Source organism: Macrosteles quadrilineatus, unplaced genomic scaffold, assembly GCF_028750875.1.
Source record: "Macrosteles quadrilineatus isolate MER2022 unplaced genomic scaffold, UCM_ALF_1.0 Scaffold_1__1_contigs__length_201487025, whole genome shotgun sequence".
In the NCBI taxonomy this organism is placed as follows: domain Eukaryota; kingdom Metazoa; phylum Arthropoda; class Insecta; order Hemiptera; family Cicadellidae; genus Macrosteles; species Macrosteles quadrilineatus.
In genome coordinates, this window is record NW_026542594.1 from 187,440,896 (window position 1) to 187,453,866 (window position 12,971).

Here is a 12,971-nt window from a genome sequence, read left to right on the forward strand (position 1 = left end):
GGTGAATAGAGTTGATTGTTTACAACGAATTACTTAAGTATAAAAAAGGCACTACTTTGAGAAAGAGTCCTTAAAAACATGCTCATATACAAGTCGATACCAACGAGTCGTGCAAGCGCGGCACCATTTTCAAAACAACGAAAATCAAGATTTTACTGTATAGAAAATCAAATTAAATCCAAAAGAATCATTTTAGCCTACAAAAAATCAAAAAGAATTTTTTACCCGCTTTCAAAATAAAAAACTAAGAAAGATGCCATGCAAATAGCAAAAGTAAAGTATTTCAACACCTCCACTTTTACCAATGAAAAAAGAAGAAAAAACCTGAAATTATAAAATAAACTGTGTCTGGATTACGCACGATTCCATGTACCATGTTCACTAGTTATTTCTAACATTTTAGCCCTTAGGAAGTAAAAATCAGCTGTTGTCAACTCAGTTGTAAATTTCGATTGTAAACAAAATTGCATGTATCGAAAGTATGTATCGATTGTAATTAATTGTTGCCTTATTGGAAATAGTATAATATACACTAACACAATCATAATAGACAAAACGGTTGAATTACTTACTAAACAAGCTGCTTGTTTCCATAAGCAAATTAACACATTGCGTGCGAGTTAACGCCTGGGGGGTAGGTCCGCGCTCCGCCACGCTGCGGCGCGCCGCCCGGGCGGTAGTGTGCACCCGCCAAACTTATTCGGTTTGAGTGCAGCCGCACTCCAGTGTAGGTCGGAGTTGGAGTATTTTTGTCCGTGCTTCGTGTACGACAGTGGCAGTTTTGTGGTGCGATTCGTTTGTAATTATCGTTACTCGTTCCGAAACTATACCTGGTGGATTTAAAAAACTCACTCATTGTTAACTGTAATTTTGTGCTATATTAGTGTGTTTTATTGTAAAATAATGGCATCTACTGTGGGTGTTTAGCAAACTACGTAGACTCTTGTCATGAAACAGGACATCACCACACGTTATTTGATATTCGTCATACCGAAATATGAAAGCCAATCACCCAGCAATCGGGTTTGTTCGATGCTGCGGGCTGCGCCGCACTGGGGCTACGCCTGCCATTTGATGGGCCGCAGCAAACGTTTTAAATTGAAAACAAGCTAGTAGTTTTGAGAGGTTATCTTAAAACGAAAACTATTTTAGTTTTGTAACATAGTTTGTTTAAATAGTGGTACAGTATGACAAAAAATATGGTTCATCACGGGCAATTAAGTGTCTTTTCAACCTCGGCCTCGATCGTAAAACTTAAGCTCGGGTAAAAAATAGTCACTTTTAAGGCCCTTATGATAAAATATGTATTAACAAATTTTAATGGTTAACCGCAATAACAAAATACATTAATGAAGGATAACCAAGGAGTTGGGAAAAGTGACTAATATTGTTTTATAACATTTATTTCAATCATATATACACAAGTCATGTTTCAATCATCTTTTGTACACTAATGGAACCAAGTGCTATAATTCCATTTTTGGGATTACTATACCGTTGAGGGGTATTTCAGTCAGACCCACTCATGAATTTGGATAGGAAGTCCTTAGGCTTGGGCTCGACAGTGTCTTTGAAGTACATCATCAAATGACATTCTTGCTTCCACTTGTTTACGATTTCCTTCAGTTCCATTTGACCCTGGAAATAAACCCAAGGTTATGTTAGAGTCTCAGTACTCAAGACTTACTAATTAAACTATCCACTGAACAGATAATAAAAACTATTAAAAAATTCTTTGGATCAAAAGTAATGCTATCTTAAATAAGCCTACCTTGATAATCAACATATCGATTAAGCGTATATCCTTGACGTCTTTATGCTTGTCAAACTCTTCTCTCAGCTTTGCATAGCATTGTTTTTCAGTTTTGGGAATATGGAAGTCGTGAACTGAAAAATAATCAAGGTTAACAATGAATTCATTTTCCTACTTCCGGATATTGACAACATTAATATAAAATATTTTAATTACCTTTCAATATTAAAATATTTTTTTTTATGTTAACAATGAAATGAGAGTAACATGGATTGAGTAAGAACTGAAGCTGTATGCAGGGTAATGTCGTTTACTCAAGAGCTCCAGATATGAGCTTAGGACCACAACTTCCAGTAAGAGGAGGGGGAGACTAAGTTCGTTGCTGGGTCATCTTTTCCTAGTCGAACACACCGACTCAAGGGGTCGGCTACACACCGCAGCAGCCGAGGGGAGGCAAGTGCGACATGCATGAGATGAGTCACTTGACTTGTCATGTCACAAAGCAGACACATAGCTGAAGACAATGCAAATGAAGGCGTTTAAAGTATAGGCTCGCCCTGCTTAACAGCCCAGTGTAATGATACAATAAAATAACCTAGTCACAGCTAACCTGCAGACTATGTGAATTTTCATTTGCCCTAATGGCTTTAGACCTGAGTAAAAATCCTAAAATATGTCATATTTATTCACTATTTAAATAACATTAGATTTAACGAGTACTTTGCTACAACAGGTAGGGGGAAAAATGGTTATTTGTAAAATGTTACCTAATAGGTTAGTATAAATGAATAAATTTATCTAATTTTAACAAAATATACCCATAAAAACAAGCAATTTGCATCAGTTAGCCTAATTTATTCTCTATGAGAAAAACATGCAAATTTAAAAATAGGTAAGGTTTTTTTTTAATTTCTCGGTTATTATTGATTGTACAACAACACTTCAATGTATCACTAATTTTGTTTGTTTTTTGAACTCTACAAAATAATTTAGAAAGAAATTGAAAAGTTTTCTGATTTGTGGGTACGAAATGGGAAACCCCCAATTTTTACTTTCATAGAACTCCGTTCCCATAGTCTGATTATACTGGTTTGCAAACATGTTAGAATAAACGTAGGATTACTCATTTGTACCAAATGTAATAACACATATATATAGGGTGTCCCACGAAGGGGTTTAAATGTTTGATTTTATATTACGTGCACATTCATGCACCGAACTTTTTTAAACTTTACACAGTTTACAAAGTAGGTTCTAAAAATATTCTGGAAAAATTTCAACTCCCTAACCTTAGTAGAAACAAAATGGCGGCATATTGAAAACAATACTTTAAAAACTTAAAAAAAGGTATTTTTGGTTTTATAAAATATTAATATCAGTGTGTTGCTGTGGATGGGTTACGGTTTCAATAATTTTGGACATTAAAGCTTTCCATTAGGCTATGTTCTAGTTTTTTTTTTTATTTAAAAGTCATATTGCCCTGGAAAATAACAATAATAATATTTTATAAAACCAAAAATATCTTTTTTAAAGTTATTAAAGTATTGTGTTTCAATATGCCACCATTTTGTTTCTACTAATGTTAGGGAGCTGAAATTTTTCCAGAATAATTTTAGAACCTACTTTGTAAACTGTGTAAAGTTTAAAAAAGTTTGGTGCATAAATGGGCACGTAATATAAAATCAAACGTTTAAACCCCTTCGTGGGACACCCGGTATATGTTTGAATTTAAATGGATGGTGTTTCTACTTCGGGGACATCAAAATGAGAAAGTGTCTAGGTCTTACCATGAGACCGAGACACTTGGTTAAAAGGCCAGTTTTTACTTTCTCCCCATATACCATAGTATATGGAGAAATTATTGTTTTCGTCAACATTTTTGAGTTTTGAGTGGACATATATTTTCTTATAGGGTCCCCCTGGACCCAAAAAAGTGGTTTTCGAAGTTAGTCTGTGTGTCTGGATGTGTACAGAGCTACAGACTACACCTGTGGTCCGATTTTGATGAAACTTGGTATTTAGGTACTAATCCATGATATCTCCAGGCGTTTATTTTTTTTTTATTTTTTAGAAATGTTGGTTCTTAGTACCGGTATTGATTTACAAATAAAAACCCATAAAATAATAGCAAAATAGGATTTTCTCAAGAATGGCCTGAATGATTTTGATAAAAATTTAGTATTGTAGCCCTTCAAATTTTAAACAAAATTGTATAACTCCCATTTCTGTAAAAATTAAAGTTCAATAGTTATTGTTAATTATGTTATTTTACCATAAAAACCCATAGAATAAGAGAAAATCATATTTTTTTAAAAAGGCCGGTTTTGGTTCAAATTTGTATGTGATAATCGTTATAATTCTTAACAATATAGTGCAACCCCCAATAGCTGTAAAAATTGTGGTTCAAAAGTTATTTTAAGCTACCACACAATGACTTGAGTAGCTTTTGTTATTAAAAAAAAAAACCATAAAAACGGAAAGAAGGATTAGTCTACAAAAAAGATTTTGATTACAATTTGTCTGTTATGGCCCTTATAATTCTAAACAAAGTAGTGCAAACCCCCCCCATTCCTGTAAAAATTACGCTTCAAAAGCTAATGAAATGAAACTTTTGTGATTTTACCCATTAAATATCATAGTCACTTGCATCGCTTACCCATGATAAAAGTTGTTGACAAGCTAATGGGAGAAAGGAGAAAGTATTCTTATGTGTCAGATTGCTGATACCGTTTATTTTAGTAAGTTATAATACCATAACTTATTCGTCGTATTTTTGTTGTCTGTGCTCTACAATGGTAGCCTACTTAATGAGGAATCGAATTTAAGTTCAATTGGATAGATGACCTGATATTTTGTCTCACCTGGTGACGGACTCCAGATGTCTAACACTATTGTAGTGTTCTACTGTACTACTGTATGAAAAAGGACCAATCAACGAAGCACAGAACTTAACTAACCTAACCACCAGCACAGTCTGAAATAAGTCTTATTGAAAGGGCATACTGTAGGGCTTTAAATGTTCATTCAGTACATTAGCCGACAATAGGTGTTAAGATCCAGGAAATCTATGAACTGATATTACATCCGATTATATATCTTAGTTTTTCGGCAAACTTATCGTTTCTTAACCCTCCGAGTGTTATTTGTCGAAGCTTCGACACATAACACACTTTGTGTAGTATTTTGTGTCGATGCTTCGACTCACAAACACTGTTTACGGCGAAGGCTCTATGACTGACAAAATCGGATTGAACTGGATCGAGTTAGGTATCGTTTTATTTGGCACATTCTAAGCTTTCTCCCTAGGTCTGTCTCTAAGCGCTTTTTTTTCTCGAGCCGATTATAATTGTAGCAGACAGATGACGTGCGTATTTGTAAACAGCTTGGTTAACCTCGCACCGATGACTGATGTGTTTTATTACGTTTATCATTGTTTTAGTGTTAAAAATCAAAAGTAGTGATATACGTGGTGCATTATAAGATTTAAGTGATTTTGAAGGGCTGGTTGATGATCCTGAAGAAGTAGGTAGTGATATTGATGTAAATTATCAGCCAGATTCCTAGCTATGGTTAGGCTATGCATTCTTAGCTAAACGCTATGTACCGAAATCTGTTTTTTGCCCATAACTTATTTATTTGCAAATCTACTTCCTTATATTATTATATTTTTGGAATCCTCAAATATTTATAGGCCTATAATTTATACAATTTCATTGAGCGCAAACTTTTTTTTTTTTTAATTTTCCAAAATATTTTTTTTTACCTAAAAATTTTTTTTGAAACAAATGTTCCTTATGTTTTATGTATAATATTGAAGCCCATGATTTTCCAAACAAAATGGTATATATAACAGTATAATTAACATTGTTTTTAAGCTTCTCAGATCCGTTTTAATAAAACCTTGCAAATGCGCAAACAATAGGCAGACATTAAGGCCAAAACTAGGGACACTCGGAGGGTTAATGTCGAGGCCAGAGGCATTTTTACACAGGAGATAACTTAATGTACTAAAATAACGCTTTTAGGGATAGCGGCCCAAACCCGTACGTTATGTGGATGTGCCGGAAGCCAAAATCGTACCGCCCGCACCAAAGTACCAGATAACATCCAAACTAATCTGTACCCAGTAACAAAACATGTAGGCCTAAGGCTAGAAGGGTTGAGCTAGATGAAGGCATATCCATATCAATGTTGGTTAAATCCGATTGTAGGCCTAAGATTTTTTTAAACACTTATTTGTCCACGATTTAAAACAGTTCGAAAACATAAAATTAGTTGTAACAATCTGTATTCTTAACCTTTCTGTGCGATTATGATATTTTTTCAATATTATTATAACACAGAATGGGCTTACCAATTATTGGAATTTGACGATACCATGCTCTATATAGATTCCTTACTCTTCTTTGAGCTTCAATTTGATCTAACGACAAAAGAGGTTTAACTTGTCTCACGAATACTTTAGCAGCTTCCCTTTGAGCCATTTTAACAGACAATTTAACGAGAAGAGCAAATTATTTATCGACTGTAAACATTAGACAGAGTTTAGAGGACAGGCGAGGAGGCGATGCGAATTGCGAACACAAAAAGAAGACGACACAACAAGAAGACAGAAGACTACAAGCAAACAGCTGTTTAACCTTTTGTAGGTACGGCAAATCTTATTACCCATGTAACTTTCTTAAATTTTGAATGATGAAGGTCCTCGATGAAAATTATTAATGCTGTTGACGTATCTTAAAAATGTGTGAAATTTTATAGAAATAACTTATTCCCTATATGGGAAATTCGCTAGAAACTTAAAAAAATATATTGTTAAGTATGCAACTAATGACTTTTAAGTTAAATACGTCTTTTTGCTATTATTAACCTGTTTAGTTATAGTGTTCAAATACACTGTAAAGTTCGTTCTTAAAATGTATCTTTATATTAATAAAATAACTTCAAAACAAACTTTAAACAATTTTTTATACTTCAGGAAAAAATTTCACCTTGATTTCATACCCTACAACCTTTTTAAAAAAATATGTGAGACCGTTACTACAGGGGGGAGGTGGTTTTGTGAGCTGATTTTAAAGATGCACTATTATTAATTTCAGTTACCATAACTGTTATATTTTTATATAATAGTCTAATAAACCAAACTGTTGAACTAAATTGGAAAATACATGTTGGATTGGCTGGATTTTGACCGAGTAATTAACTTAAAAAGTTAGCATGAACAAAGCAGCTGCATGGGTAAAAAATCTATACCAACTATGGGAACTTTAAAAAACTAAGAACAAGAACTAACAGAAAAGAAAACTGAAACACATGTTTTTAAAATAAAGAAAGTAAAAATGTCTGTCAAAGTAGAGGGGAGAAAGAGGGAGTTCGAATCGGCTGCACTCGAATCGAAACTGTAAAATGGAAATGTAAATTAATAGGTCATACGTTTTATTCGTGATAAAATAATTAATGAAAATAATAGTTAGTGGTTTCCTGTGTCATACCAACTATATAAAATCCATCCGAAGGGAGAAATCTTTCCCGTCTGGTAGGAGTATACTGTACACGTAAGTTCTTGTATAGGTTAGGGTGAAAAACTTAGAATACAATAGATCAAATCCCTTCATGTTCATGTCAGTTCTTGAACATCGTAGCCCTAGCTGCAGCATAACTTTAAAGGAACCTATAATAATTATTGTTTGTTTTAACGATGATGACCTACGTGATGTGATACAAGCTGGTAACAGATATTAAGATTTTGTTATGGTAACATCATTATAATAGCTGTCACTTATCCCAAATACCAATGTCAAACTAACTTGTTTTAGATCCAGCCCAAACCTTAAAAATATTGTTTTTTAAATCGATTTGAACCCCACCTTAATGGAGATTAATATTTTATTGTAAATCAACAAAATCAACATTTTCAGGACTGAGTCATCGTTAAGAAATGAATTCATTCGATCCAGACCACGCACTTGCTATCATTCTTCAAGCTAGATTTAATGAAGAAGCAAAAAAGAGCAATGAACCAAAGAAGGTATGTGGTATCTCAGCTTTTTAAGCTCTTGGACTGCCCAATTAAAATCATATTAGTGTGTAAGTGGTTAGTTACTGAGGAAGGTTATTTCAAACTCGATTTTATGATCTAATTACAAATCTTTCATGATGTATGTAAGGGTATTTAAGTTTAATTCTAGTAATGTTTTTGTGCAATTTTAAAGATTGATAAGTTATAGTCCTCGCCACCCTAAGTTGAGGCAGCCCAAGGCCGCACGGCGTATATCTAGTGCGGCCTTTGGCTGCCTCAACTTAGGGTGGCGAGGACTATAGTAGACATTTTGCCTCTTTTTTTTGTAAAACAATAAAGGCTTTGACACCTAGCCTAGCTACTAGACTATTTGATGACCTGGTTTTAAAAAGCAATACTCAATATATTAATTTAATAGCCTGTAGAGAAATAAAATTAATAGCCTACTGATTCAATCCACAGATTTAAAAATCCACTGCTAACCATGATAAGAAATTCAAAGTATAATGTAGCTTAAGTAACAAATCTGGGTGTATGTGTGAACAACTTTAGGCCTAGCTGATATTCAATTGTTTCAGGAGAATCTACCAACGCCAGTTAGGCAAAGCTTCACTCCCCAATCGTCTCTCATTGACCCTGAGTGGGAAGTGACTGATCCCTGTCCGGATGTTCATGGCCTGTTTTTGGCTTTCAACGACAGATTTTTCTGGGGCCGTCTTCTTGGAGTTGAAGTGAAATGGAGCCCTCAAATGACGTCGTAAGTTGTATCTATATCACGTTTTTCATTATTACAACTTGTCTGAGTATCATTACGAATTTATTTTGAGTTGCATGACAATCAATAGGCCTATGAGAATTTTGAATGAAGTTGAAACGTACAATGTCAACTAATGAACAATGAATTATAGGCTAGTATTTGTAGCATAAAAAAATTGAAAACTCTTAATTCAAAATAGTTCACTAATTCGTCATCAGATGCTACCACCAAACGGATTGATCACTGTGAAGGGTTACCGGTAATGTATCTGTATCTGATGCTTATAATTAAATTGTTAAGAGTAGCGTTTAGTTTGAGTTTTTTCTTAAACAGCTTTAGACACACAGAGCGCTTGTACGATTGAGTTTTCCAGATGAGATTTATTGATGTTTACATTGCAAGTTAAATGTGTTTACAGGTGTGCCGGGGTCTGTGTTTACGAAGGTCGCAACGGACTTTGTTCTGTACGACTGAGTGCACCACTCCTCAAGTTACGGCCGCGGAGTGATCTTGTGGAGACATTGTTGGTGAGTAAAATACAACACTTCTAAGCTAAACGGGTTTTTTCATTATTATGTATGTTTTGTCTAGTAAATGCGTAAATAAATACCACTAAAATTCCGAGTTAGAAATCAATTACTGATAATTATGGTACCTTGAAATATTACTTCAGTACAGGAAACTTCAATAAACATACCCTCGTTAACAAGTCATGGCCTTGTTATCATATTCAAATACCCGCGATTTTATACCCATAACACATGTTTACTAACTGTGATAAAAGTTATATTAATAACAAGTCTTAACATGTATGATAATCCCCACAAGAGTCTTGTTCCATGGTGTAATGGAAAACCTTGTAGGCCTACCCTATAATTAGTTATTTTAATTTCAGCACGAGATGATCCACGCTTATCTGTTTGTGACAAACAACAACCGAGACAGAGACGGCCACGGCCCCGAGTTTCACAAACACATGAACAGAATCAACAAAGAGGCAGGAACAAACATATCCGTAAGTGTTCAAGTTTGAGAATGGACTAATCTTTATTTATTTCAGCGGTTAGGTAAAATTAAAGAAGGGGTTTTAGATTTGAGTGGTTTCAGTAGGAAATAATTCGGATGGACGGACACCTTGGTAGACTCTTGTTTTAATCCAAAAGTTTTTAGGGTGACATAAACAGCATTCAGCGATGCGGTCTAAATAAATTTAACTTTATTTTTTATTGCAACTTATGGGATGTTTTTTCTAACTGAAATGGACCGCTTTGGTCATTAATAAAGGTGGTTTACTTTTATAAATGTCAATACTTCTCAACACTTGCCAAAATTTACCCAACCAATTTACAATTTGTTTCAAACACGACCCAGAAGTTCCAGTAAAAATCCTAACCATTGTAAATTCAGGTTCTTTTTCTGTCATGCCAGGTCTATCATTCGTTCCATGCGGAAGTGAAGCTGTATCAACAGCACTGGTGGCGATGCAACGGTCCCTGTCAGAAACGAGCTCCGTTCTTTGGCATGGTGAAGCGAGCCAGGAACCGAGCCCCGGGACCCAACGACTTCTGGTGGGCGGATCACCAGGCGGCTTGTGGCGGCAGCTTTGTCAAGATAAGAGAGCCCGAGGGTTATGGAGTGAAGGCTAAGAGCAAAGGTGAGATGATCATTTGAAAACTCAATTTAGAATGTTTTGACGTAATTAACAATTCTATGCAAGATTGATTCTTGACCAAGATGTGTTTTGGCATTGGGCAAACAATAATAACACTACCTAAAAAAGGTTAAGGTTGGATTGGATGATAGTAAGACTTGGGTTTGGACAGTTCCCTTGGCAAAAACATTAAAAATGCCAATTTTGTAGAAGTACACAATTTAAAAAAAACATACGTTTTTAGTTTAGTATTATTAAAAACCAACTAGAGGTCTGAAGAGTTATTGGATTTTTAGCTTGAATGTAAGCTACACTTAATTTATCTTATGATTCAAAATTAAAATTCTCTTTATTAGTTTATGTAATGGTTAAAGAATAGTGTCACTTGTACCACTTATGCAGTGAGAAAATACAGTAATAACAACAATTAATTATTAATTGTAAAATAATATGATGTCAGTTTCTACAATTTTGTAGCCTAATTTTTGAATTTAGGCATTCTAGGTAAAATTATTGTGATTAAATTGATAAATCTTTGGATGTAATTAAGTGCAGGCTTTTCCCAGTGAAACCTTTTACGCTGTTACTGTTTAAAAAAATATAACTTCAAGCCAATACCTTTTTGTGGGATGGTAAAAGTTTTATAGATTATTTTTGGTTTGTTTCAGCAATGAAAAATCCCAAGGAGGGAAAAGATATTCGGAATTTTTTCAAGAAACCAGCCAATATGTCAAGCTCCTTACCATCATCATCAAAACCGTCAACCAATGAGAAGGTCGGAAGTAACATATTTGGTTTCAACAACTTGGCCTCCAATCAATCCCCCACCGCAGTCAAACCATCTAACTCGGCAGTCAACAGAGTTGTGGGTTTTGGCAATTTGTCCAACTCCAATGGATCAAAAGTTCCCCAGAAAACATCTCCGAAGAATATAGGAAACGGCCATGTCTTAGGAAGGGGCAATGAAAACAATTTCAAAGGAAGAAATGTACCTTCAAATCGAGGAGCTAGAGGTGGAATGTTGGCAAATCGAGGGGGAGGAACTATGGTATTGTCAGGAACCAAGAACAAAACCGACGATGAAAAAACTCCCAGCCCCAACACAAAATTGAGAATCGACACCTTTAAAACCTTTTCAGGTTCCGGTTTTACCTTGGGAGGCAGTACCGGTATCGATAAATCTAGAAGTCGGCTTTTGAGCCTTGGAGATCATCCAGAGAAGAAGAAACAAAAATTTGATGCAGAATCAACTAAGAAACCGGAATCAAGACATTCTCTTGGTAATAAACCTGATGAAAGGAAGGATTTGTGTAAATGTGTAGTCTGCGAGACGAGTATGCCTCGAGAAGAAATAGAAGCTCACATGGAGGACTGCGTAGGACTACAAAATGTTTTCAACAACAGCACTGTGGATGAAGATGGTGATGTTGAAGAAGTAAATGAAATAAATAAGAAATCCCAGATAACTTTTTGCCCTGTCTGCGCTCTCCATGTTGAAGGGGATATTAACATTCATCTGGACCAATGTTTGGCCGAGTCTGGGATACTCAATGTGTTTGACGAGTCTCCGAGTGATGCGTATAACCAAGCTTCAGGTGTAACCCTCCATTCAGATTCTCCGATCCTCATACACGACGGAACAACTCCCAGGGATTCTCCGATCCTCATACACGACGGAACAACTCCCAGGGATTCTCCGATTGAAATAAGTGATACGGAATCGCCTCAGCTTTTACGCATTGTAAATGCGTCTAAGCCGAAATTTGAATATGACAGTGATATAGAAATCATCGAGCCTGAAAATAGAGTTGCCTGTATGATCTGTGGAATGCGATTTGGTGAATCAAAGATAAATGCCCATGTCAATAAATGTCTCGACTCAGAAGACAATTGAAAAAAAGTTTGCTCATATAACAAAATTTTTGTGCCTTTAAAAAACTTCTGATTTGTGTTGTGATCGAGAGTATTGTATCGTATCGGTTTCTTGTTTGGTCCCTCTTTGTTTGAGTAGGCCTAATACTACATTATCCACATTTTGTATTATGATATAGACAGTTCCTGAAAAAACCCGTGTTAGTGAAATTTGTATCTGATGTTTTTATGGTAGGTTTGTTTGACTTTTGTAGGGAGTAAAGAAAATGATGGCCTTAAATCAAATTTTGTATCAGGCCATTTTGTAAATATGTATTGCAGTTTTATTCACAAATTGTTTTCTTTTATATTGTTATTAGTTATTACCAACGTTTTGTAATCTTACTGTATAGTTTTATAATAAAGTTGAAGTTTTTATATTTATATAATTTATTTACCATTCATTTGAAAAACTCTAAAACACAAACTTACAATAACCAAAACAGATATTGTCATTGCAATAATTCACATTTATTGTTTTCAGCATTAAACCTCTCTTTTGTAGGCTCAGAAGTGCTCAAAAATAAATTTTGTTCAAGCTATTATGTGCCTTTAAATAACAAATATATTTTAAACTTCCGGTGAAGACTTCTTTTTTACTTAAATAACTATAAAAAATCCTCATAATGTTATAAGTTAATGCATTTGAAATTAAAAGATACTGTTGGCAAATTGTAAACAGCCTCAAAACAGGGGTTTCTCATCTGGAAATACAATCAATAAAAAAAAATCATAAACTATCTACTAAGTAAATTTTACATTTACTGGACCATTAGAGAATAAATAGTTCATCACACAAACCACATCCAATAGTTTGACAAGGTTTTGATGACAGAAATACTATTTTATCAGTGTCGTGTTCATTAGTAGTTTATGAGGT

General features: G+C 34.7%; 2 protein-coding genes across 3 annotated transcripts; one reads left to right on the plus strand and one right to left on the minus strand.

Annotated features, from left to right (window-relative positions):
• Positions 1-1,385: 1,385 nt before the first annotated feature.
• Positions 1,386-6,327, minus strand: LOC128983350 (NADH dehydrogenase [ubiquinone] 1 alpha subcomplex subunit 6-like). Its single transcript, XM_054402607.1, has 3 exons — positions 6,108-6,327; positions 1,772-1,887; positions 1,386-1,638 (listed from the first exon to the last, which is right to left on the minus strand). Exons 1-3 carry the CDS (start codon positions 6,235-6,237, stop codon positions 1,510-1,512), a joined length of 375 nt encoding a protein of 124 aa, XP_054258582.1. The 5' UTR covers positions 6,238-6,327; the 3' UTR covers positions 1,386-1,509.
• Positions 6,328-7,173: 846 nt separating this feature from the next.
• LOC128992095 (DNA-dependent metalloprotease SPRTN-like) lies at positions 7,174-12,404 on the plus strand. 2 transcript variants are annotated; one of them, XM_054415514.1, is made up of 7 exons: positions 7,174-7,289; positions 7,672-7,781; positions 8,351-8,529; positions 8,948-9,056; positions 9,425-9,544; positions 9,958-10,183; positions 10,849-12,404. In XM_054415514.1, the coding sequence occupies exons 2-7, from the start codon at positions 7,692-7,694 to the stop codon at positions 12,072-12,074; spliced, it is 1,950 nt and encodes a 649-aa protein (XP_054271489.1). In that variant the 5' UTR covers positions 7,174-7,289; positions 7,672-7,691; the 3' UTR covers positions 12,075-12,404. The 2 variants fall into 2 exon arrangements, with proteins under 2 accessions (XP_054271489.1, XP_054271480.1); XM_054415505.1 differs by having other exon boundaries at positions 7,174-7,308; positions 10,849-12,403.
• The last annotated feature ends 567 nt before the right edge of the window (positions 12,405-12,971 follow it).

What these genes read in the sequence shown, in the direction of transcription:
- LOC128983350 (XM_054402607.1), bottom strand. Translation starts at nt 6,237, where the DNA reads ATGGCTCAAAGGGAAGCTGCTAAAGTATTCGTGAGACAAGTTAAACCT. An exon ending in TCGTCAAATTCCAATAATTG is followed by an intron (nt 1,888 to 6,107) that starts GTAAGCCCATTC and finishes ATTATTTTTCAG; the next exon opens with TTCACGACTTCCATATTCCC. An exon ending in TCGATATGTTGATTATCAAG is followed by an intron (nt 1,639 to 1,771) that starts GTAGGCTTATTT and finishes GTTTATTTCCAG; the next exon opens with GGTCAAATGGAACTGAAGGA.
- LOC128992095 (XM_054415514.1), top strand. Translation starts at nt 7,692, where the DNA reads ATGAATTCATTCGATCCAGACCACGCACTTGCTATCATTCTTCAAGCT. An exon ending in TGGAGCCCTCAAATGACGTC is followed by an intron (nt 8,530 to 8,947) that starts GTAAGTTGTATC and finishes ATGTGTTTACAG; the next exon opens with GTGTGCCGGGGTCTGTGTTT. An exon ending in AGGCAGGAACAAACATATCC is followed by an intron (nt 9,545 to 9,957) that starts GTAAGTGTTCAA and finishes CTGTCATGCCAG; the next exon opens with GTCTATCATTCGTTCCATGC.